Source organism: Phyllostomus discolor, chromosome 3, assembly GCF_004126475.2.
Source record: "Phyllostomus discolor isolate MPI-MPIP mPhyDis1 chromosome 3, mPhyDis1.pri.v3, whole genome shotgun sequence".
Lineage (NCBI taxonomy): Eukaryota > Metazoa > Chordata > Mammalia > Chiroptera > Phyllostomidae > Phyllostomus > Phyllostomus discolor.
In genome coordinates this window covers 50,213,160-50,240,628 of record NC_040905.2, presented here as the reverse complement: position 1 = coordinate 50,240,628, position 27,469 = coordinate 50,213,160, and the positions used below count along the sequence as shown (strand labels likewise).

The 27,469-nt window shown below is 38.9% G+C and overlaps 1 protein-coding gene across 3 annotated transcripts in view; it reads right to left on the bottom strand.

Moving 5' to 3' along the window:
- MSH3 (mutS homolog 3) overlaps nt 1-27,469 on the bottom strand; it is a 138,874-nt gene that overhangs the window by 65,401 nt on the left and 46,004 nt on the right. For all 3 annotated transcript variants that reach the window (XM_036020474.1, XM_036020476.1, XM_036020475.1), the window contains exons 10-13: nt 26,908-27,022; nt 20,115-20,199; nt 16,757-16,866; nt 2,886-3,018 (exon numbers count right to left, since the gene is read on the bottom strand). In XM_036020474.1, coding sequence (XP_035876367.1) covers nt 2,886-3,018; nt 16,757-16,866; nt 20,115-20,199; nt 26,908-27,022 — 443 coding nt within the window. The remainder of the gene's footprint in view (nt 1-2,885; nt 3,019-16,756; nt 16,867-20,114; nt 20,200-26,907; nt 27,023-27,469) is intronic.

Below are 27,469 nucleotides of genomic sequence, written 5' to 3'. Positions count from 1 at the left end.
GCAAAAACTAACAATCAGAACAGCAAGAAGAAAAAAGAATCCAAAAAATTGAGGGTAGTGTGTGGAGCTCTGGGACAAGTCCACAATGTCCAACATTCGCCTCAAGGGGGTGCTGCAAAGAGAAGAGAGAGAACAAGAAAACCTATTTGAAAAAATAATGACAGAAAACTTTTCTAACTTGGTGAAGGAAATGGACATACAAGTCCAGAAAGTGCAGAAAGTCCCAAACAAGATGAACCCGAAGAGGCCTGCACCAAGGCACATCATAATTAAAATGCCAAAGGTTAGAGGAAAAAAGAAAATCTTAAAAGCAGTCAAAGCCATGCAGTGAGTGACCTACAAGGGAGCTCCCATAAGACTGTCAGCTGATTCAAAACACTCTGCAGGGTAGAAGGGACTGGCAAGAAATATTCAATGTGATGAAAAGCAAGGACTTACAACCAAGGCTACTTTATCCAGCAAAGCTATCATTTAGAATCAAAGGACAGATAAAGAGTTCCCTAGACATGAAAATGCTAATGGAGTTCATCATCACCAAACCAGTTTTATGTGAAATGTTAAAGGGCCTTCTTTGAGAAGATTAAAAATATAAACAATAAAATGGCAATAAATACATATCTATCAACAATGAAATCTAAAAAACAAAATAAATGAAAAAGCAGAACAGAAACAAAATCAGATACAGAATGTTTTGATGGTTGCAGCTGGGAGGGGGCTTGGGAGATGGGCAAAAGAGGTGAAGGGATTAGGCAGTAAAACGTGGTAGCTACCAAACGGTCCTGGGGATGTAAAGTGCAGCACAGGAAACAGAGCAGCCAAAGAACACATGTGCACGGTGCATGGGCACAGACAACGGTGTGGGGACGGCCTGAGGGAGTGGGGCGCAGGCTGCATGGAGGGGGCAAAGGGGAAAAATCTGAATAACTGTAATAGCATAAACAATAAAATATAATTTTTTAAGAAAGGGAGGCAACAAAGCATAACAGATCACAGCAGCATGGAATGATGCTGCCATGTTGATGCCACAGACACTTTAACTAGCTCTTTTGATCTGCAACTGATAATTTTTCCAGCTTGGCTCCTATTTTCTCTTGAGGAAAACAAACATCTCTGACATCAAGTAGTGAAGACAGGGTGCTTACAGATCTGTGGCTTGGTGAAGGGCAATATAACATGCACTGATTGTCAGGCACTGGACCAAGAATACAAAAAAACAAATGGTTTGACATCTCTGTAACGCCAAAAAAATCAATCATAAAACTAACTATCAGCAAAACAACAACCCAGTGCACCAAGTAATGGTACAACAGATGCCACTGACTGCACAACCAACTCACGCATTTTTTCCCTAAAGATTAGTATCCCCGATTCTGCCTTGTTCTTTGTTTTCAAATTTAGCTGGAACATACGAAACAGTTACATAAGTCCTCTTGGACATTCAAGTATCCTCAGAAGCATTACTTATGGTTCTAGTAAAACTTTGCAGGGAAAAAAGGCTTTAAAAAAATAAAGATGAATGAGAAATCAGTCACAATTAAAATTCCAGTATGTAAAAACCGCTCTACAGTGACATTATTAAATTGGCAAGGGTTTACACTGGGGCAAAAAATACAATTTTCTGATATAGGGACAACCAGGAAAAAATGTAAAGGCAATCAAACTACTACATCAAAAAATGACAGTGTCCAAAAGTGTAGCCACCAAAACCTCAGAGACCCTGGGTTAAATACCATATTTTGCTGTCAATAATGTGCATTTTTCTGCCCAAATTTCTGAGGGAAAAATAAGGATGTGCATTATTCATGGGTGGTACTAATTCCATATCTATCTAAATGTTTTTAATTCTTTTATTTATGCTTGTATGTTAACAGTATAACTCTAGAAGGCAATAATGATATTTGTTCAAAAATAAATGCTTAAATTCCTTTATAATGCAAAAGGTCTCTAAATATTAATTAATTAATTAATTAAAACAAGATTTTTATCCTGAAAGTATGGACCAAAAACATGGGTGTGCACTATACATAGGGGCACATTACACACGGCAAAATACGACACTAATTCTCTTACTAACAAGTTACTAAGCCTCCCCCAGCTGCAGTGCTTTAGCCAAAGTAATGCAAGCTGTTATGACTTATATACAAGCAGCAATATACATAATTTCTCATCAGTAAGAAAGTGATAAACATGGTATCTCCTCAATCTCTTCAAGTTCTTATAAGGAACAAAGGGTCCAATGTAGGTAACTGACTTCTCCAATAGGTATAACAAAAGTTTCTCAACAAATATAATGTAAATATAACTAATTAGTAATTCTTTTAAATTTGGGGATATTTTAAAATAAAGTAAATTATTTCCCCAAGTGTGAAAAACCTGCTCTGTCATATTCATGACTTAAACTGTAAAGTTTAAATGATGAAAATCAAAATAACTTTTAACTTACCTTCACTATTTAAAACTTGCTTGCATATTAAATCTACCACAAATATTATACAAAAAAGATTTTTCTTTTAAGTCAAATAAGAAGCTATTCTGAGGTCAAAATAATTGGTCATCTCTGGTCCAAAGAGACTAGTCTAAGTAAATTCCCTCTGTGGACGATGGTCTAAACATTAAGGTTGAAACATGACAATATTCTGACAGCAGGGCCTCTTGTGTTGCTGTAGTCAACCAAAGTTGGCAAGCTTTACATTTAGTAATGCAAAAATTGTAATAACCTTAATTTGTGCAATTAAAATTTCTGAGGATTCTCTCACGCTCTCTGCAACATTTTACAAAATACAACAATAATAAAGCTCTGAGATGCTTCCCTTTAATGTGTGGTGTCTTCACGGTGAGGAACATTACCAGTTTTAATAAATTTGATTTCTGTCCATCACACTTACCTTTTTGTGATAAATGCTACAGAGTCCTCTCTCTATGTCAGGCAATTTATGCAGATGATTTTCTATCTGACCAAACACACTGAATTCTGAATGCAGAACTTCAGATACAGCATCCAGCCGAGCATTTATTTCCCTATGGGAGCATGTAATAGCAATTATGAGATATGTTAGCAATTCAGAAAGTAGACACTTCCCACTTTAAAGCCCAGCACTGTGATGAACCACTTAGAAAAGCACAAAGAAAACTTCTCCTCCACACCTCTGGTCCTTTCCTGATCCTCATCACTGGAATAAAAAAGCAGGCACCACACAAGGAGAGTCATTAGGTGGGGCAGAGACTGGCTCATTGGGTTTTCCTCTTCTCCTGGGCAGACACAGAGACTACATTTCTCGGTCTCCCTGGAAGTTAGGTATGGCCAGGCACCCACGTTCTAGCCAATAAAATGTGGGTAGGAATGATTAAGCCACTGCTAGTCACGGCCTATGAAAACCTGTGTGTCCATGCTCTCCCCATCTGCCAGCTGGAGGTGGAGCCCAGGGCAATCTTGTTGACTCCATCAGCCTGGGCCCATGAATGGAGCAAAAAAAACCCTCCAATCCCACATCCACTGCCAACTGGACTTACATTAGAAACAAGTAAACATTTATTGTATTTAAACCCAATTGAGGATTTATGTGCTACAACTGCTTGTGTTACCTTAGCTACTGTGATAGGTCTATGATGGCAGCTAGATTTTCCTCTCTGACTGAAGTGACTGACCATCTCAGTCAAAAAACAATTCCTTCAGTTAACCAACTGCTTCGATAGAAGACTTGGTGGTGGTGGGTGAACCGATCAATTGCACCTGTGAAACGGGATCAGGCATGCAGAGCCTGAGCAAAGACTGGGAGCAACAACAGAAAATGCAGAGGACATGCATCAGGAGACACGGGACACCAGGCGTGCAGGATTTTATCAATGCCTACACGCTCAGTGATGGGTCGCCTGGGAAGAAATGGGGAGGCTCTGCCAACTTAAAATGGAAACCTGACTGGCCAACTGTGTCCTATATGCAATGCGGCCCACCTAGTTCCTACGAACACCAAAGGCCTACACTAGGTATGGCAGCCATATGTGGTATTGAAGGCCAGGGCAAGTACACCTCTCTAGTGGACAGCAGGCCATCAGGAAACGTTGTTTTGAATGAGTGAAGGAAGGAAGAAGCGAGCACATGAAAACGTGAACTTGACATGTGGGGGAAAGGGAGACATCAGCTCCTAAATACACATTTTTTTTTCAAAGTTCTGTTGATATCACACACATTCATGTGAAAGTGCAACACTTACATCAGAACCCTGCCTGGATGACCATGAAATTGAGTACTTTGCAATAACTGAGTACCTTTATCTTTATAACTATCCCATGAGGCCATGCCTGTTGATGATACAGAAACTAATTTTGGGTCTCACGTCTGCTCCATTTTTCTCTGGTTGTAAAGCAGGCATCTGGTTAGCATGACGCAGCAGAACATGCCAGAGCCGGTGGACACACAGACTGGCTCTTCCATTCTCACTGGGGTGGTCGGTTAAATCCATCCATCTCTATCCATCTCTCCTGCTATCACACCAAGTCTCAGTCAAAGATCACTTTTCAGAAAGACGACTGAAACAGCCTCCTAACTTTCCTCCCCCCATCCACAACTGTCCCTTTTTCCAATCCATTCTCCACACTGCACCCTGAGAGGCCTTCCTAGAGTCCAGCTCTGTTCATGTCATACTTCTGCTCTAAGCTCATCCATGACTTGCCAGTAATCTTAGGTCCGAATCCAGAATCCTTAACTGACCTACAGGAAAAATCGATCCCTGCCTATCATGTCTCACTTCAAAGCACCTGTCACTCTCTTCCTCTCATGCCCAGCTCCAGACAGACTGGGCTTCTTCCAATGTTTTGGTCACTCCAAATTCTCTAACCTCACAGCTTTCAAGTTTACTGCTCACTCGACTTTGAAGACTCTTCCTCTTTCCTGCAACCTCCAAGCTCCACTTTGTTTGGTTCGTCACCCTTCCTCTGAAAGGACCTTCAACTGCATTAACCCTCTGCCACCCCTTTTCATACCGCCCACTATTTGCTTTCCACAGTGAAAACCGTAATTGTGTCTGTTTCCTCACTGTCTTTTCCACTGGACTGGAAGTCAGTAAGAACAGGGACCGTATCTTCATCCCCACAGTTCTGGGATCACAACATGTGCCCAATAAAAAGCAGCTGAATTCAACTCAATTTGATTCAATTCCAAAGACTATATATAAAGTAAAGCATAATGAAGTAAAAAAAAATTAAATTTTCTTTGCATAGGATTGTTGTGATAAAATAAATCAATGTTTTACCCTAACTTTTAAGCAAAATGCTATACAAAGATAAAGTTTTATTTGAATAACTCCCGCATGAATAAATGAAAGATGACACCAAATGGAGAAGACTGGGATGATACTACAGATGGTATGAGGACCGTAAAACAATGCCATCTGGGAACGGATAGGAGAGTCTCCAAAGATAGCTGCTCTCTCAGAAATGATAAGGGTTGTCTGGGATATGAAAAGATAACAGCAAAAGAGGTTAATAAAAACCCAAATCATTTTTATGAAGTCCACCAGAACATTTTTTTTAATGGGCACACAACTATATTCTAGAAAGAGACTGAAAAGGTTGTGCTAAGTTGGTTTGCAATCTGGAAAAATACAAAGGTAGTGGCTTTTCTTTTAGCCTAGCGACACCACAGGCAAAAGCTTGTTCACTATGAATTATTTTGGATTTTACCCAGCCTTCATTTGTTACAGGGAGATAACAGCTCAGAGGTTAATAATTAAGGCTGAGAAGGCAGGTGACATCAGTTCAAATCCAGGCTATACCATTTACCAGTTGTTTAGCCTTGCTCTAGTTTCTCCATCTATAAATGAGAATGATAATGTCCCCTCATAGTATTGTTACAAGAATTCAATGAAATAATACATGTTAAGCACTTAGAACAGTGCCTACTACATGGTAACTATTTGAAACATGTTAACTGTTACCATTGCCATTTTTAAGGTGATCTTTATTGGCATACAAAATGTGTCTGGTAGATTCCACAACAAACAGCATGGGGGAGAGGAGAAATAGCACCCGAAATATAAGCCTAGAAATAAGTCCATGTGGACAAAACTTAAGACACTGATATACAGAAAGTTATTTTGTGTGAAGTGAACAACAAGGAAGGACTGTACAAGGAAAGCTAGAGCTGGGATCTCAAGTGCTAAACCTGACAGGGAGCAGGGACCTGAAGTACCACGCAGACACCGGTGAGTAGGCCACAGTGAGGGAGAGCGCCATGACCGTTGCAAGTGTCAAACTCGACAGGGAGAAGGTGGAAGGGTGTACGGCTCTATTTCCCACCACAGATCTCCCCTCACTGAGGCAGCCGTAATTCCACTTTCTCTCCTATGAGCAGACCAGAATGCAAAGAAATAAAAATGACTTCTAATCAAGTTTTTAAAATGAAACAGTCTGCATTAGTAGGAGTGAGAAGACTTTCCAAAGAGCTGTAAAACAGTATGTCAGACCACGAGAATAGAGAACGGTCACTTTGGTGCCATCGGTGAAAGAGATTTGGTGACAGTCAGCATAACAGGAAGTAGCACTGCAAGTGAGGAGATAGTCAAGATACTATTCTGAAGTGCCCTGTTCTACCATTGATCCTCAAACATGATACATTCCAAAGCTTCCTCAGTAAGTGGTGTTGGAAAACTGGGAGAGCCACATGAAAAAGAATGAAACGGGACTGCTATTTGACACCATACACAAAAAAAAACTCAAAATGGATTAAACACTTAAATATAAGAACCTAAAACAATAAAACACACAGAAGAAAACACAGGTACTAAACTTACAGGCTTTGGTCTCAGAGCAGGTTTTATTAATTTGACCCCAAAGGCAGGGAAGTAAAAGAAAAATAAGTGAATAGGACTGCATCATACCAAAAAGCTTTTGCACAGCAAGAGAAACCATCAACAAAACAAAGAGTCAACCAGCCAACTAGAAAAGATACCTGTAAATGATATTGCAATAAGGCACTAATATCCAAAATAAAAAGAAATCATAAAAGTCAACAAAAAATAAACAATACAATTTAAAAATGGGCAGAGGATACTTTTTCCAATAAGACATACAAATGGCCAATAGATATTTTAAAAGATGCTCAAATGCACTAGCTATAAAAGAAATGCAAATCAAAACCTCAATAAACTACCACCTCACACCTGTTAGAATGGCTATTATCAACAAGACAAGAAATAAGTGTTGGAGAGGCTGTGAAGAAAAAAGAACACTTGTACGCTGCTGGGGGGAATGTAACTGGTACAGCCAGTATGGAAAACAGTATAGAGGTTCCTCAAAAAATTAAGACTACAGTTACCATATGACCCAGCAATCCCTCCTCTGAGTATCTACTAGAAAAATTTGAAAACATGTATTCGTAATGATATATGCACCCCTATGTTCACTGCAGCATTGTTCATGGTGGCCAAGACATGGAAACAACCTAAGAGTCCTCCAGCGAATGACTGGAGAAAGGAGACATGGCACATACCTACAGTGGAATATGGTTCAAACATAAGAAAAGATTAAATATTGCCATTTGCAACATGGATGGATCTTGAGAATGTCATACATTATAAATGAATGAAAAGAAGACACCTGAGTCATTTCATTTCGCATGACAAGGACAATGAACTTAAGGTTCTGGGCATGACAAGGATTGTTTTTTACAACCAAAGCCCCAAGGACTGAATGTGGGCGTCCCTGGAGTCCTTCACATTTGAAGAAGCACTGGGTGATGACATTAGAATTTGTTGTGTGTGGCCGTCACTCAGAAACTCAGGGCATGACCTACAGCTATTGCCATTATCAAGACATGTGATGGAGTCTGTATCTGCTGGTTGCTATTCATAAAGATGTCTTTATAATTCTTATATAAGGTTTTGTAAGGGAAAAAAGTTAAAATACAAACTGCTGCCCTGAGTGGTGTAGCTCAGTGGATTCAGTGTGGGCTGCAAACCAAAGGGTCGCCAGTTCAATTCCCAGTCAGGACACATGCTTGGGTTGCAGGCCAGGTGCCCAGTGGGGCCCACGTGAGAGGCAACCACACATTGATATTTTTCCCCCTCTTTTTCTCCTTCTCTTCCCCTGTCTCTTAAAATAAAAACTGCTGAGGAAAGGTTGTTTTCTGTTGTTCTAATTTCTTCTGAAAGATTTTCTCATAAGACAACTTAAATAAAATGAATAAATTAAACTCAGATATTAACACACCAGTCATGCAACACGGCTAAACTAATGACCTAAACACATTTCTAGCAGAAATATGAACCATGAGCCCTCTCTTAGAGCCAGAGCATCATTACTCAGATCTACCTAGCTTCACCTTTCACATGCACGGTTCACTCAGTGAACAATCACTAAGTGAATACAAAGTACCAACTGCAGAAGCAGCTGAAGACGGAGGGTGAAGCGTGACAGCAGGAGCTAGAAAGGTGAGCAGGGACCTGGCCAGGTGAGTGCTGCAGACCACACAGGAGCTCTGGGTTCATCCTGAGGGCCACAGGAGCCAATGGCCAGCATTTGAAAGGACAAAATGCAGTGTTTGAAAGGACAAAGCAGCAGCAGGAAGACTGGTCAGATGGCTGTTTCTATAATCCAGGAGGATGATGTTAATAATCTGAACTTCAGTAGAGAATATAGGACTGAAAATAGCTCACAGTGTCAAGAGCTACTGAGAACACAGAATTATGAGGAGTGGTGTATGATAAGGGAAGCAGGGGGAGGAGTAACTTATGTGATGAGCTGCCCTCATAATAAGGATGAACCTACAGTGTGAATTGAGATCATCTGAATGCATTGAAACATGTCAAACACTGAACTTGAATTAGAATGGTCCCAGATGGGTAGTGCCACCAAGAATATGGCAGAAGCAAATAATCATCCTCTCTAGAAGAAAGCATCTTCATTCTAGCCCTCATATTATCCTTAAAAGTAAATTCCCAGTCCTCCCTGGTGTGGCTCAGCAGATTGAGCACCAGCCTGCGAACAAAAAGGTTGCCAGTTCAATTCCCAGACAGGGTACATGTCTCATGTGAAAGCCAGGTTCCCCGCTTGGGGGCATGCAAGAGGCAGCCAATCAATGTTTCTTTCACACAGCAATGTTTCTCTCCCTTTTTCTCCCTCTCGTCCCCTCTCTCTAAAAAAATAAATAAGTAAAATCGTTAAATGTATAGATATATAGGTATATATACATATCTATATGTATGTCCTACATAATATTATCAGTACACACAAAACATTAAGCATAATAAAAGAAACCAGACAGAATCAATAGAAAACAGGTAATAAAAACAGGCATACAAACTATCAAGTTTTGGTAATGGGGGTGGGTGCTGAATGATTAAAATTACTCAAGAAATAAAAGAGAATAAAACAAAAGGAAGCAAGTAAAGCACAGAACAGGTAGGGAAATTAGAAATAAACCAGTTATGTAATTTTCACTGCTTTACGGGTGATCTTTCTTTGCTCTCTGGTTCTTTGTAAGATTTTTTATCTCTGATTTAGTGTCATAGGATTTAGCAAAATGTGGATTTGTTTTCCATTGCATTTTGGGTTCACTGTGTTTCTAAACCTAAGGACTCATATCTCTCATGAACTATGAGAAATTCTCATCTTTTATTATTCTTTGAATATTATCTTTCTTCCTATTCTATTTTTTTTTTTTTACTGTAAAGCTGATGAGGATTATGTTAGGCCACCTAATTCTCGACTTGTCTTCCAATCTCATCTTTTAGCACAGTGTCTCTCTATGCCACACTCCAGGTAACTTAGAATATTCTCTCATGTTCCAGTTATTGCATCTATTCCTGTTTAACCCACTACTACTAAAAGCTGAATGTGGTTCTTTTTGAAAATTGAACTGACCTCTTTTGATCCAGTTTTGTTCTATGCTCATGTTTTTTTATTTTCTTTTGCATTTCTTTTAACATGGTGGTTTGATATTTATCTTTTAATTCCACTATCTGAAGGTCCTGCGATTCTAATGATTCTACTGGTCACAATTTCTGCTGACTCACACTCCTGGCCGCTCATTTCCCCTCCTCTTTTTGCAGCTAAGGTTTACAAGTTTATGGAAGCTTCTTCTTTAGGATTCCTCAGAGGCCTAGACTGAGCAAATCTGCATTTGCTTCCACCCTGAACCCTTAGGTACAATGGGACCATTTTAAGTAAATTTCACAACTTAGACCTTGCAAGACCACACAGATAATACATATTGAAATAGCAAACCTGAGTGAGGGTGGTTCTGAGATTAAGAATTTTTGGAAACTTTTCCCCTTCAAGACCTGACCAAGACAGACATATATCTCTTTGTTCCCTCTCTTTACTGAGATTATGATCCTTTGAGTGTCTCACATTACCATAGGCTCCCTAACTTAAACAGACACAAGACCTTGACTCCTGTTTCCCACAAGACTTTTAAAACCCAATCCTTTTGCCCTGGCTGGTGTGACTCAGTGAATTGAGTGCTGCCTGCAATACCAAAGGGTATTGGCTCGATTCCCAGTCAGGACACATGCCTTGGGTTGTGGGCCAGGTCCCAGAAGGAGGTGTGCCAGAGGCAACCACACAGTGATGTTTCTCTACTTCTTTTTCTCCCCTTCCCCTCTCTAAAAATAAATAAATAAAATCTTTAAAAATAAACAGTCCTTTTGAGTACCAACATCTTCAAAGGCCTAAGGGGTAACCGCAACACCAGCATCAACTCACTTACATTCACAGCTCCTTTTTCCATCTGTTCCCCGAGACTTTCTATCCATCCATCCATCCATCCATCCATCTATCTATCTATTTATTTATTTATTTATTTATTTATTTAAACAAGTTCAGCTATATGCTAAAAGGATGTTTGTTATGCTTTATGGAACATACCTAAGTATTTCATATATGGAAACATTTTTAAGACATTAAAGCCACAGAAAATGAAGTCCTCCGACAGCATTTTGAGTGGATACATTCTGAAAATCCCTACCCATAGGACATAAAGAGAGAAAGATAAAGCTGGAAGAGCCAAGAAGGAATATACATCTTCCTCCTTTTCTCCTGTATTTCTCCTCCTCAGTCCAAACAAAAGTTGCCATTTACTGCTGGCCATTCAAACCAGCCTAGACCTCACTGGAGGCCCTGATACTGTAGAACAAGCGAAGACCAGCTACAAGTTCCTGGACCTTGCAACCCAAGAGATGCTAGTTCACCCACATACAGTAACAGAGAAGACATCGGGGTGAGGGGCATTTAGGGGCACCTTTTTCTTGGCGGCAGCCGTTGCCTTCTGTTCTCACTCACGTTCACACAGCAAAGGCACAGGGTCAACATGAAGCAACCAGCTCTCAGCTATGTACCACCTACCACTCTTACTTCCCATTTAGGAGCAGCCCTGCGTCTCAGTGGACGGAGTAAACTCAGAGTCACCACAGGTGAGCACTGTGTTGACGGGCTCCTGGAGCATGGAAAACCACGGAGAATAATTAGGGCCTCCTAGCTAATTTCAAGAAGTTCCAGAGAGTTAAAAATGCTATTTAGTTTTCTTGTTATACATTAAATGTATAATGGAGGAAATACATGACTTTCTTTGTATCCTAGTCAGGGCTATGAATCAGAAATACAACCATTAATAGTATTCCAAACAGATGCTTACCAAAATAAAAGTTATTTAATTATTCAAGACAATTAACTATCATGAAAATGTACTTGGTGCTTTAGAAAATTACACAAGAGTATAGTCAATTGCCAAGGACGGATATCCTAACACCAACAATTTTCAGTTTCTTAATTTTAATTATTTAGGTGATTTAAATGCCAAGAATAAACTAAGTATCCTTAATTCTCTTAAGCTGTTTTCTAAAAATTTAATTTGAATTATAAAATATCTTTCATTTGCTCTAATTTTGGTCTTGAGTAACACAGTGAATAACAGGTTAAGTATTTCATTTTCGATACAAAAGTTTCCCATTTGCAACTTCACTTTACTAGGAGACTATGGTTTAACACAATTAGATTAGAAACTCCTTAAGAAAAGGTACATTCATTGTGTTGTCAATGAGGCTGAATGATACAAAATTTAAAATACCTATCTTATACTATTAAGGGAAAGAAACAAAGTCTAGAGCACTATGTATATTATGTCCCCTCTATGTAAAAGGAGAAGGAGGGGCCTATGTTGACATTTGCTCATTTGCTTTTTAAAACAAAAAGACTCTGGAAGGTTGCACAAGAAAATAATAACCATGATCATCCAGTGGGAACTCAGCAGATGTGGGAGAGGGCTAAAGAGGCAAACATTTCACTATGTATCTTTTCACATTTTTAAAATCTAGAATTATATGAACATAATACTGTGTGTTCAGAAGTTTCAAAATGTTAATATTTTAATGCTGAAAGGAAGTACAATGGAGATGGCAAGATATGCACACAGTCTGGAAATAGTTTGGAGGTAAAAGCTAAGGACCTGGTATTAGCCTGGATGTGGTTGTCAGAAAGGAAGTGTGCAGAACAAACACTAGGTTCCTGGCCTGTGCAAATTATTAGGTGGACCTGCTCATTCCTAGCACAGGGAAACCAAAAGGAAGAACAAGGTTGAATAGATTACATCTGAGATGTCTGTGATGCACTTATGTGCTTCTGAATCTAATTTGAATGTAGAAGCCTAGAGAGAAGAAGAGAGTAAGGACAAGAGCTACAAATTTGGGAATCCCTGACATTTTGATATTTACAGCCAGGGGAACAGATAAATTCATATGAGTAGGACAGGAGACAGTGAGAAGAAGAGAAAGGAGGATAAGGTAAGGAAGAAAGCTGAGCTGCTAAGGCTCAGGTCTCAAGACCTCCAACACTGAAAGGCTACATAGAGAATGAAAAGCTAGCAAAGGAAACTTAGAAGCAGCAGCCAGCAAACCAGGAAGGAAACAAAAATGAAGGTTCCACTTCAGAAAAACAAAAACAAAAAAGAACAGACTGTACAAAAGTCCAGGAATAAAGTACACCCCAGTGTGATGTAAAAGCTGTAAATAGTAAGCAGCAATACAACCAAATACACACGTTTAAAATAATCTGTGGGTAATGCAGAGTAGAAACAGAGAGGGGCAAGACCAGAGGCATGAAGATGCTTAGCTTCCTCAATTACAAAACCCTTTTCATGGAAAGACTTTGATCACACTGCCTTTCATAAAAGTGATTTTACAAAACTGCAAGATGACAGACTACTATAGCTTGCCAAAGATTCAAAATTGTCACTGTTAATCAAATGAACTCATCCATAAGAAGCGGAGAAACACCTCTCCGAGTCTGCTTCACGGTGAACACTCCACTGGTCCATGTGTGCCTGCAAACACGCGTGCACACACGCACCCACAGACAGCTGCATTTCCCAGAAACCCCGCTCTCTCGGAAGGAACTACTTCTGTCCGATCTGTTCTGCCCACTCAAACCGAACATTCCCTGAGGCAGAGACGCCCTAGCAAATGCAGGTCTGAAGCTTCTGAAAATAACAGTGACCAAGTCATCAGCAGCATGTGAGCTATAGCGGAAGCTGTGGCCACAGGCAGGATTCTAAGTAGTGCTAAAAGAAAGAGATGGACCCAGAACAGAACCCTGGTAACGTCAACATTTAAGGTGCAAGTAGAAGGGGTACCCATGAAAGAAACATACAACTACTTTTGTTTTGATAATTTAAAATACAGGGTCCGGCACAAATAACACCCCCGTTTTTTATTACAAAATCTTTTATTACAAAATCATCAACATGTAATTCTGTAACATAACATTATCACACTCAAGCAGGTTACATGACACTTTAGGTGAAATGTTCAAATTGATGTCCACCTCGTGCAAGACGTTCACACCTATACCCTATCCTACCAACCATACTCAAGCGAGCCTTACCTCTGCCAGGCCCTGCATAGAGCAAGTCGCTGCATCTTGAATACTTGTAGGATGACCAAATATGCCTTGGAAATTAATATTTGCCTAAAGTATCGTTTTAGAGACTCATCCCAGACTTTTCAAAGTTTCTTCCCCTTCCAATCAAGATTTATAAGCAGAATTTTTGTATTTTCAGGATTTTACCAAACTAATAAAATACGTATTGTGTGTATATAAAGGCTTGACAAGACCATATCAATCCAAACAAGCAGAAGAAATTCAAAGATGGAACCTCAAAAGAATGAATTCAATATAATTTATTTAATTGTAAAAGTCCTTAGGACTAATGGCTTTGCCAGTGTGGCAGTTATTTATGAGAACAAGATAGAGATGCCCTGGCCTGGTGGCTCAGTTGGTTGGAGCACAGTCTGTACATCAAAAGGCTGCAGGTTCGATGCCCAGTCAGGATGCACACCTAGATTATGGGTTCATTCCCTGGTCAAGGCGTGTACAGGAAGCAACCAATTGATACTTCTCTCTCACATCAATGTTTCTCTTTTTTTTCTCTTCCTTCCTCTCTCTCTAAGATCAATCAACATATTCTCAGGTCCCTTTTTAAAAAAAAAAGCAACAGCAGCAGCCAGAGAACTACACTGGAGAATCTTCTTACTTTCTTGCCTAAAATTAACAGAACTGATCAAAAGTGTTCATCACAACACATAAGAAAATGTAACCTATTTATAAAAACTTACGTGGCTTCAGTAAAGTAAAATCCAGTCTCAACAATCTATGTGAATTCTTGACTCAGTGAATAAGCATAGAGCAAAGCCATTTATACTTTCTAAAAGTCACTAGTAAATGCTGCACCAGGGAGGTCACTGTATAGAATAAAGGTGGTGGAAGTGAAAAAATCCTCTGAAACTTGAAACATTTGGTCCTGGATTTACAAATGGGATTGCCTGGGAGCTAAAATAGGCTAAAAATATAAAGAACTTAAGAACTTAAGGGTTTAAGAGAATTCACTGATGACTGACAAAAACTGGGCTCCTGGAGGACTGTGGAAGACCTGCTTTATATCGCTAAATTCCCTCGTCACCCATTATTCATTCTGTATTGTCACTCCAGGAGAATACCTGGCCCTACGCGAACATTTGGCCACCGAAGTCAGAGACAGGACATGAGCCTGCATGAATCAAACCACTGATGTGATCTGCATGGCACCTATGTTAGTTCAGTAGAATAAAAAGACATTAAATATAAAACTGATCCACTGACTAATCAGCTGAGAATTTTCTCAACTTCTCTGGAATAGGTTGCAAGTGTCGTTATGATTTAACTGGTATTCTTTTGAAGTCAATTTTAAAGGATTAGGAAGACAAAAGTTTTAAAACTATGACCCAAAATAAAAAAGGAATAGAAAGGGAAAGGTTTTGTGTTTGCTTTCAGCTACATAAGTGTTAGGCCAGTTTGAAGTTCACACTTGAAAGCATCGGTGTTCAATGTCTTCTCTCAGCCTTTCTGGTAAGGCAGGGTCCAAGGGCTATCAGGAGTGTCCAGCCTTTTGGTGTCTCTGCACCACACATTAATACATTGTGACATGTAATCACAAGAAAATCTCATAAGTTTTAGGTAAATTGATGATTTTGTGTTGGGCCACATTCACAGCCATCGTGGGCTGCATGTGCCTGAGGGCCGCAGGTTGGACACCCCCGGCATGATTCAGTCTCTCAAGAGCATACAACATGGTCTACTGAATTTATCTCAAATTAATCTTGGTTACAGAAAACAAATTTAACAATAGAAATAAAAATCTTTATTTACATGAGAACGTCTGCTCATGCATCTGTTTTTGATGACTATTTTAACCAAATAAATAAAATACTAAGAACTGCTGTGGACGCTTAGGTGGATGTCTTTCCATCCTCCAGAATGCAACCCCCCATAGGCTGCTGTGCCCACACTGTCTGCAGAAAGCCTTCTTGTCTGCTCATGCTCCACAAGGTGTCCTTATTTCATCTGAATACTGAACGAAAGTAGACACTTCCATTTTCAGAATTTCGTCTTTATCTAGTCAGCTTCCCCTGTTTGGAGGTCTTTATGGTCAAGAAGAAAAACCAAAATGACCCACTAAAAGCAGAAGTGATCTGGTAGTCGTCCTCATCAAAATAATTTCTTAAAGCTTATGACTACCATTAATAAGAATACATGCTATCCTTTTCTGATGACTATTTTCTAAGCGCAGCATAAAATGTGGCCAACAGTGAGGCTATTGTGCAGTTTAAAAGAGAAATGCACTAAAGCCCCTAGAATAGTGCTTGGTATGTAATAAAGTCACTCCTAGTTTACTCTTTCTACAGTCCTAAATGTCTTACTTACACCTGACCTCTCTTCCAGATTCCTACCAACAGTGATTTAGCTCAGGTCCTCAGAACCTCTCTGTAAACTTGGTAACTTGTCCCCCACCACCACTTTGTCCCCTCCTACACACAAGCCCAGCTCTGACCCCATCACTCCCATGCTCAGAATCACTGAATTATCGTCCTCTGCTGCCAACTCCTCAGCCGAGCCTTCACAGCCCTCTACCGAAGGCAGCAACCCATCTCTCCAGCCCCCTACCACCGTATAGTATTGATGACCCAAACTGTGTAACTCACTTTCCCCAACACACCCCCTGTCTTCCAATCTGCAAGCGTGCCCACTCATGGGAACAATGGAGAAATCCTCACAATATCAGATACAATATTGCCAGATAAAAATAAAATATTCCCCAATTTAAAATTATATTCTTTTAAGTCATGGTAACCTTGGTTTCAAGAAGGCCATATGCCTTTAATTTCATACCTTCATATAATTTCAGATTAAACACACACACACACACACACACACCCCCACAAGTTCCCTTTACCTTAATTTAAGGAGTGGCTGCGTCACCCATTTCTTTAACTTCCGTCTCCCAAATGAAGTTTTAGTATGGTCTAACACCCAAAATAAACTTCCTTTGGTTTTCATATCAGTCTAAGAAAGACCAGAAAACAAGTTTTAGTAACTAAACAATTATATTTGTACCAAAATTGCTAGTTGATCATGTGCCCCAATCATTCCATGTATCATACTTTTCAATGTTATTTATATACACCTAGCATAAAGTATGGCTCATAACAGGTGTTTATTTAATGTCTGATAAATGAATATGTGTGTATATTTATGTAACATGATACATACACACACACATATGAGGTCTGTCCGGAAAAAATCCAACCATTGTTAATAGAATGAGAACAGTTTGTGCTACATCGATATAACCTGGCAGCCAAGGAGAGTGGACTGGAATGCACAGGTGAACAATGATGACCTCACTGTACTAGTCAGTGGGGATGGCAGGTACCATTGAGTGAGCATGTGTGTCTGTCATATTCAAAATTAAATGAGCAAGGAGAGCAACGAATCCGCATCAAACTTTGTGTTAAGCTTGAACATTCCTCAACAGAAACTTTTCAGATGATTCAGAAGGCGACAGTTATGGGCAACTGGTGATTGGCAGCTTCATCACCAAAATGCATCTGCTTATGCATCATGTCCCATGCAGAGTTTTTCAACCAAACATCAAATCACCCCAGTGACTTAGCCCCGCTACAGCCCAGATTTGGCACCCTGCAACTTTTGGCTTTTCTCAAAACTAAGATCACTTCTGAAGGCAAAGAGGTTTCAAACAGTAGATGAGGTTCAGGAAAACAGAATGGGGCAGCTGATGGCAATTAGGAGAACTATGCAAGGTCCCAAGGTGCCTACTTTGAAGAGGACAGAGCCATCACTGTCCTATGTACAATGTTTCTTGTATCTTCTTCAATAAATGTCTCTACTTTTCATATTACATGGCTCAATACCTTCTAGACAGACCTCACATACATACATACACACACACACAAACATATATAAAGTATTGATGTTTTGCAAGGAAAGAGATAGTCTATGTGTCATTTTTGGTTAACTAAGAATAAATTATTCAGAAATCTCTTTTGAAATATACATTTGTCCTTAGCATCTTAAAAATATAGGCTTTTATGCCTTGGGAAATACAGTGAAGACAATCTAACTTTCCTTTGGCAATTCCATATCTCCCACTGCCTCAGAATCGCTGATCTAAAGACGGTGCTCTCGTGACCACACTGACCGAGCAGAAGGCACTGGAAACAGATGGGAACTTGCACCACCCTCAGGGAATTTACTCTGGGAGGGGCTTATTTTAGTCTACTTCATTAAATTCTTAGTAAAAGTATATTAAATCCTTAGTAAACGTTTATCTGTCTATACTTTGCTATTTGAAAGTTGAGTCATAAAAAAAATTACAATTAACTAGAGATGATGGTTTATTTTAACCAAGGTTTCATTGTATTACAAAAAGTCTATGAATAGATTAAATCTTGTTTGGAACATAAAATTGCAGTTTTCAACTGAGCAGTTTTTTAAAAACTTTTTCCCTTTCTTTCAAATCATCAAACAGGTACTTACAGAATACCTCCTCCTGTACTCAGCTGTATGGCTGGCAAAGGTATATTAAGACATGTTCCCACCCTGAGGGCACTTATATCCAAGTTCGGGAGAAGAGACTCATTATTAGGACACAATGCCACCTGGCAGAAATAAACTACAAAAGGTGTGACACAAGCTCCCCAGGCCTTAGGAGTTTAAACCAGAGCACACACGGCCTACAGTCACGGAGGCTCCCGAGGATGGAGCTGGACAGGCAGAGCCGATCAAAGAGGGTCCAGATCAGCAACAGCACCACCCTTTCTGAGACAAGAGCCAACTGGCCTGCCTGCAGGGAAGTCTTCCAGAAAGGGGACAGTGGAGGGAAATCGTGCTCCAATGATCTGGCATCACTGGAGAAGCAGGCTCAGGAAAGAGGGAGTGAGGGAGAGAGGGGGAGAGAGAGAGAGAGAAAGGGAGAGATACAGAAAGAGGCAGGGATAGGGAAAGAGACAGACATGAGATAGAGATGGAGACAGAGAGAGAAAGAGGAGGCAGACACAGGTCCTGTTACACCTCTGCTTTCCCTGACACCTCGTTACCTCTTTTCACTGCTTATCTGTAAGGGAGGCCAAAGCTGAGGTGCAAAGACACACAGATGTTCATTCTTAGCTTCTGTTTCGACAAGGGTCCAAGTCTTGGTACGGAAAGATTTTTAAGGGGTATTTTGATTACAGATGATTTTTGCCTTAGGAGTGTGATTTCAGAACTGACTGCACACAGTAGAGGGTGTGAACAGGGAGGATGTGGCGGAATCAGCAAAGCTTGGAATGACGGGGCTGCCTGCAAGCTCTGACTGAGCTCCTCTTCCTCCAAGAAGTGTCCCTTTCCTCCTGCCCCTTGTTTCCTATCGTGGAGGTGTGCACAGAACTGATGAGAAAGACTTGTGGGAAAGATTCTCACTTCTGGATAATGTCACTGAATAAAAGTAAGGTGGATTCTAGTGTACAGGGACAGCTTAAAAGAGGGAGAAACTAAGTAAGAGAAACTAATTCCAGGAGTCAGGAGAATAATGTCAGCATTTAATACAGTTCACGACAGTAATAAATATTTCTGAACAGCTTTAAACCATTTGACCCAGATGGTTCATTTTCTCTATTACTTACTCAAATGGCTTGAAACTGCTTTTTGTTTCTATGACTTTGTTATGATAACATGAATTTTATAATATAATATCACACATTACCAAGTGACAATTTAACAAGTGAAAGCAATAATTTCAATGACTCCATTATCTTCTTAATTCATTAATAAAGGGCAAATAAATAATGATGGAAGTTTGTAAAGGGAAATAACATGTATCTTACAATTGAATATCACAGTAACTTGCTTTATATGCTGTGTAATGAAATAAGACTGCAGACATTTCAAGAAAAAAGTATGTAGAAAAATATTACCAAGCAGACAAAAAAATCTACTTCATATTAATTTTCAAAGACGATGCTCTTCCAAAGAAATTTTTGACACAGAAATGACCTGGATGAGCATGTTACTTCAATCATTAAGAAGGGCAGCTCTACAGCTCCCCAAGTAACCCCACAGAAGCATTTCTTAAGTTGTGTTTCAATCTCCAAAAAGCAGGTACTACAATTATCAACTAACAGACAATAGGTAGAGTGGTCAGCTGAGGACACTATTGGTGTTTTCAACTGTACTCCTAAGAAGAAAGTGCTACCTTATTTCAAATTTTGTTTTCAAAACCATTTTGAATCAACTAGCCCTTATGTTTACCTGACCTGATTCTGTAGGATTTCAAGATTCCTTAACGTTGTCCCATTGATTGTCATAAATTCCATTTCACCTGACAATGGTTTAAAATTCCTGTAAAAGAACAAAACATGAGCCATGATGTAGGTGCATTAGAACTTTTAAAACCTAACTTAGGAACTAGAAATATTCCAGTAACACTGTGACAACAGTTAGCTCTTTGATAGAAACTCAACTGAAAAGGAGCAAAAAGAATATTCATTGGGACATTGTCTTCCACTGATTCTGGTGTCATTAAACAGACTGATGGCAAAACAAGGACAGATGCTCTCAAACCAAACACAAGAACAAGGAAAGAAAGTGTTACCAACAATGTTTTAACACATATTTCCAGAAACAGCACGAAACACAGTCTTTTATCATTGACAGAGCATGTGGTGGTGTGGTCTCTTCAGGAAACAATGATGCAATTGGTTAGAAAAAATATGTCAAGATGCTTAAAAATGTCCTTCTTATTCTTTAGCATGAGATCATCTTGATAAACCCTTTAACAGATTTTAATCAACATCCTGACATGTGCAACAAATGTTACTTACTCTATAATTAACAATGCATATTAATGAGGCTTTTTTAGTAGAGTAAAATGGAAAAAGCAGCAGAAATTATTTCCTTAAATTCAAAGAATTCACATTCTCCTTAAGTCCCCATAACTATCTCAAAGTAGACTGAAAGTGCAGTAAATTTCAAATAGACTTGAGCATTGAGTTGCAATATGATTAATAAATATATGCACAATGCCATGTTTGTACTTATTAGTCTTTCATGTTAAAAGCACACTAATTGTGCTTAAGCACGATTAAGCACAATTAATGCATTACTGACACAGGAATTCAATTTCCTTTATAAGCCAGTCAGTCCTTTGACTGTTCTATCAATAGCACTTATAAGCTTGATGCCTCAAAGGCAAGAAACGCAACATAATAGTCAGGTCACTAAACTATTTGGAGGGAAGCATGAGTGTCTCCATTATGAACCTAGCCACACTTTTCATGGATTTATTTAAATCATCTACTAAGATTTAAATAAAACCCAGTTTCCCAAACCAGTCATGGAAACAAGCCCTCATCCAGGAATCGAGAGCCTAAAATCAACATCAGAGCCTCCACTTCCAGGTGACTCCCCAGCTGAAGCTCCAGAGCCCTGAACAAGAAGTATCTTACTACACACTAGGAATGTTGCCTAGTAACTGAATACTGCCCTTTGGCAGTGTAATTTATCCATGACAAATCTGACCTAGCTTTCAAAGGATGATAACTTGTTAATGATTTTTAGAGGGAGGCAACTCCAACACTCATGGATACCAAGTGTATGCAGCCTTTTCTTTCCTGCTTATAGAAGTTAACTTAAGCCCTGGCTGGCGTAGCTCAGTGGATGGAGCGTGGGCTGGGAACCAAAGTGTCCCAAGTTCGATTCCCAGCCAGGGTACATGCCTGGGTTGCAGGCCATAACCCCCAGCAACCGCACATTGATGTTTCTTTCTCTCTCTATCTCTCTCCCTTCCCTCTCTAAAAATAATTAAATAAAATCTTAAAAAATAATAATAAAATAAATAAATATTTTTTTTAAAAAAAAGAAGTTAACTTAATTTGCCTTGCATTACAGCAATTAATGTCCTTGGACTGCCCTCATTAATAAACCTTCGCTCCGTAGAGGCAAGGGTTATTAATGTCATACATTCTGCAGCACCTGCAGGGCCTAGCAGAAAGTAGATGCTCAACAAATGCCTGTCATCTTCCTATAGGGAGCCCAGTGTGGGCTGCTTTTTTTTTTTTTTTTTTTGCTTAAAGATGTCTATTTTAAACACCCAAGTCAATACTAAAACATAAAACATTATATTCAGGAAGAAACAATTAGGCAGTGATTGGCTATGAAGCTGACAGGTATTCACACAGCCTCATGGTCAAACATCCAAACTGGAAGAGCTGAGAGTACAGACTCAGAGTTGGTGTCTAACCAGTTCCCCTGTGTTTGCATATAAGTCACTGACTTCCCCTGTTTCTGAAAGTTGAGTTCAACCTACACAAATAACACTTGAATACCTTAATCAGACAGGGACAATGGAGGGATGCTTAGCTGGCATGAGAGAAAGACTAATCCAGAACCCATAATCCAGCAGCCTTTCCTAAAAAACATCTTGGCAAGCTGCCTTTACCGCTCCTGAACATCAGAGGTATAAAATAAGTGTCATTTAAGATGTCTGGACTGTCCAGAAATACTCCTCAGGTGTCTTCACCCTCACAAGAACTTGTAAACCCAACAGCCCATACCCTGAAGAGTAGTGTTTTAGGCTTAGGATTCGAAAGCATTCCATTCCACCAATTATCTGAGGGTTTTGTCACCTAACACCCACTAAAAGTGAAATCTGGCTCCTATGCCTCCAATGAACCTGTGAAGTAAGGCACTGTCAGAAGATCAAGAAGACCCAGAATTAGAATTTCGAGATGCTTATAGAAGAGTTTTACATGACTGCTTTTGTGCCTGCTTGCTAAAAAGTGTCTGTCTTGGAGAATTTTGTTTGGACTAACATACAACCTGATAGAGGGAGGGTTGGAAAGGAGGCTTAGAGCTCTTACCTACATAAAAGTGCTGGGATTCCCAATACCTACAATATCAAAAAGAACCCTGTAAATGTGAACAACCAAACTGGCTTAAATTAGCTCTTTTTACTGAGCTCCATAGGTGTACATATACAGCACCACACACTGATAACAAGACACCTGTATCAGCAAAACGATCACGGCTCACTTTACGATAACACTCACTCTGCGGCAGTGGTCTGGAACCAGACCCACGACACGTGTGGGGTCTGCCCGGATAGGCTCTTTACCCATTTAGCAGCGTCAATGAGACGTGCGTATGATTTTTTGGTTTGTTTTACTTTGGTTTTTGTCATTACTGAACAAATCATCAAAACCTCAAAGTAGATGCTGGGGGAAGCAAAGAATTTCTTTAAACTAACATCTGCGTTGGTTTTAATGAAAGATCAACCACTGGACAATATTAAATTATACTGATCCCAATGGAACAATAATTACCAAGCAATTATAAGAACCAATTTTGCTGTTGGGTTTCCTAAATGATTAGTTGATATGTTCTGAAGTTGGGACTCTTCCATCCAAACAGAAAAAAATTTCCTTCTATCAGTCCTAGGTCCATTGGAAATCGTACACATTTTTGAAATCAGGGTTGAATTGGCCAGCATCCTTAGGTATTATGATCACTGATCTGAAATACTCACACAATTCTAAATTATTTATCCCTTTGGAAGAAGCAAAATTCATGTGCTTTAAAATGAACCTCATAAACAATGCCTGGCTGGAATTCACGCTGTGTGAACCTGAATAGAAATATTGTAAGTAACATGAGAAAATATTTAACTAATATTCAAGACAACAAAAATACAAAGGATGCTTTTGTTTCAAGTTTTAAAATGGGAGGAAATATACTTGCTACTAACTTGCCAGAGAAATTTATAATACTGTATCATTCCTAAACTACTTAAAAAAAAGAGAAAGAAAAACCATCTTTCTGAATTAGACAGAGACAGTAAAGGTACAGAACTTATCTGAAAGATCAACCCCTTTCAAAGACCCTATTTAAATTATTTAAAAATGGAAACAAAGACAAAAAAATCTATCATGTTGCACATAAAATCAACAGTGGAAAATATCTCTCTATGTAGTTTTCAGAGGTCCTATATTTACCATTTGCCTAATCTTTGGATGGTTAATTTAATTATTAATTTAATTTTACACAAGTATTATAAACTTTAATTATTATAAATTATATTATAAAAGTCCAGCTTTATTATAGATTCACTTTTACTTGAGTTATAATTAAACAAGGTGAATATCTTCCTAAACATTTCCAATATGCATATTACAGAGGAAAATAAAAAGAAAGATGTTTAACGGGTTCCAAAAAGCTCCCAGGTTCGGTGACTCCCTAGGAGGACACACAGAACTCAGCACACGTTCATGCAGCTCAGAGTTATTATGGTGATCGGGTATGAGGCAGAACCTGCCCTATCGAATGAAACCTCACATAATCCATCTTTAAGAACAATTCCTGAAATGGCATATTTTCCTGCAACAACCTTTGTAGGAGGAAAACTAGCACAAAGACCTTAAAAATATATGTCAAGATTTTTGTGAAATATGCAGCAACTTTTGTGAAATCATTTGCAAGACACAACTAATTTTTCTCCCAATCACACAGCTCCTGAATAAAATATAATCATACCTTTGTTGAACTTTTAAAGTAATACAACCAAATTTTAAAAACAGAAGGAGAGCATTCATGTTTCACAAAGTAATCACTTTGAGAGGCTACATTTTTTCCCCAAGATACAAGAACTGTGGAGTTGCACTTTAGGAATTATATTCAGAGTCAAATCACATGCTACCCATAAAACATCATCCCTCACATTTCATTTTTAAGCCCACAATAAATACATAAATAAATATAAATAAAGTACCAGTTTGATCACAATCTTCACTCATTAATCTTGGCTCCCAAGGACACTTTTGCAATTTCTAATCAAATTCATGCTCACAGGATAAATTCCTTCCTGTCCCCCCCGCCCCCCTCCACTCCTGGCCCCATTAACCCTACATGTACTGACTGCCTACTAGATGCTGGGCATGTGCTGGGTGATACCCAATGTGAGGGCCTAAAATCTGGACCTCTTTACACCTTTCTGCCTGGCTCTACAGAAGTGAGAGGAGGGGGTCGCCCAGCAGGCAGATTAGACACACACTAAGTCACCAGCAGGTCCCGTTCCCTGATCATTCTCCAACAATACCACCAAATATAAGTGCAGCCACACTCAATGTTTATTAAATCGGGTAATTTTAAAATAAGCTATTTTAATTTTGGTACAAATAAACATTTTATATTTTACTGTTTAGCATTACTTTTACTTTGAATTGCGTATGAGGACATAATAATGCTTTTAGATCCAAATTCATTTACTTCTAAACACATGAGAGCCTGATTTTAGAAAAAGTCAGTTTTCTCATTTCAATATGAGTACTTCATTCCTGGGTGGTGTAGGAATAGAAGCAAATATCCCCCCCAACGCCCCCCCCCAAAAAAAAAAACCCAAATCTCTTTTTTTGCTTTTACTTTTTAAAAATTTTTTAAATTACAGTTCACATTCAATATTACTTTTTATTAGTTTCAGGTGTACAGCATAGCGCTTAGATAATCATATACTTTACAAAGTGTCCCCCTGTGATATTTTCAGTACCCAAATGGTAATGGGCAAGCTACTAGCCACTAGGTCTACCTCACTCAGAGGCAGGACTATCATGAACAAGTTAAATGGTGGGTAGCTGGTCATCCTTCTTCTATGGGGATCCAACACAATCGACCATACAAGGCATCTCCCTCAACGCTTTCTATCATTGGATCTTAAAGTAGAATCAACGTTATGTGCGGTATAATGCCAGGCTGCTACCTTGTTTAATAAAACATTTCAGCCATACTAAAACAGATGCAAATTAATACAGTGCCCAGGTTAAAAAATAAACATCAAGCAGAACTTCTCTGTGTCATCTGCCCGACCCACCTTTATGGTTTCTCCTCCACCCCCATCTTCTAACTGGTTGTTGCTCATTGCCATGCATGTCTTTATACCTCCTCCATATACAGATGCATTCTTAGTAATATACACTACTGCCTCACGTGTTGCTACCTTCACATAATGATCTGTGCTCTGTGTCCTTGTGCAATTTGATTTTTGGATCAATATAATGCTAATGAAATTTTTTAATATTGACAAGTGTAATCCTAGTGCATTCATTTTCACTGCTGTATAACATGAATGTAACACAATGAACCCACTCTCCTGTTGATGGACATGTAGGCTGCTTTTAACCGGGACAAAACTACTTCCAGAGAAGTGATATTCTGTTTTATCCTTAATACCACATACTAGAACATACATCAAAAAAAAAAAAAAAGACATCACAAAAAGATTCCCAGTGGATCTTTCTTCCACTCTCTCCAACAACCTCCAACCAGCACCACCTCTTCGTTCCTCAGTTCACACTCAGCTGTTTTACTGAGGCAGCCCCCACCTGTCCACCCACCTGTGCAGAGCAGGAGTCACTTACTTATCCAGGATCAATATGAGGAGCTCATTCTTTACGGAGCCAAAGACAAGGGGTTGGTGAAGGTAGAATATATAGCAAAGCAAGAAAAATTATCTCCCTACCTCTTTTTATTCCACTGGTTTTTAAACTAGTATTTTCCTAGAATGTCACTTGCTAGCTTTTAATTCTCTGAGTCCGTAACGTTAATCACTCTTTTGAAAAGCTATCCATGTTAGAAACTGTCCACTTTGTCTCCAACGTTATGGACTAGAAAATAAGAACTCAAACCAAGAATCAGAAAGGCAGTGAAATTTTATGAATGCGTTTTAATACCACTTCTTAATTCTACTTCTTATTACTACTTGCCAATTAACTGTGCTTTAGAATAAATCATCATTTTGTAGTCAAAATTATACTATATTAAATAGCTGTCATAAATACAATGTGACAGAATTTTAAGGGTTCTAACAATATTTTTATATTAATTAATATTTTTAATATTCTACAGCAACAATACCACATAGTTCATACAATACTTGCTCTCGAATAGAGTATTCTATCAATAGCGAGTAAACCTCTCTGATTATACTACTTAACTAAATCCAAGAGATGTTGATAATATAAATAAGCCCACCCCTTTTCTTATTTTTGAGGAATCACTTACTTGGGTTTGGAAAGCACCTTTTCCAAGTTAAATTCTTTGAGGTATTTTATTATGGCAGCCAAAGAGCAAATCACAGGCTTCGCCAAGTTAATGATGCCGGAAAAACTTTGAGAACCTAAAAAACAGAATATATACCCTCATTAGAATTATTATTCATCATTATTAAGAACAAATGTTAAGTTAAATAAAATTTAGTTTATGGTTATTAAAACAACAGTTTAGACAGTATCTCCTAAAACTGCCTTCTGGAAAGATGCAGATGACTGTGAATACCCAGGGTGTGGGGAGAAGGACACTGTCTGGTGACGGAATCAGCCTTCGTATAAAGCGATAGAGCAACTTTTTCAAAATGTAAAAGGCTCATCTCCTTTGACCCAGACATACTTCAAAGTGCATGTCAAAGATGTATAAATAAGGAAGTGGGTTGAAAAACCTTTTGTAATACTAAAACACTGGAGAAAACCTAACTGAAGGGCAATAGAATAAGTTAAATAAACTGTGTTAAGTCCAGATTATTATTCACCTACTAATAAGAATGACTTTTTGCTATCTGTAGTGATAC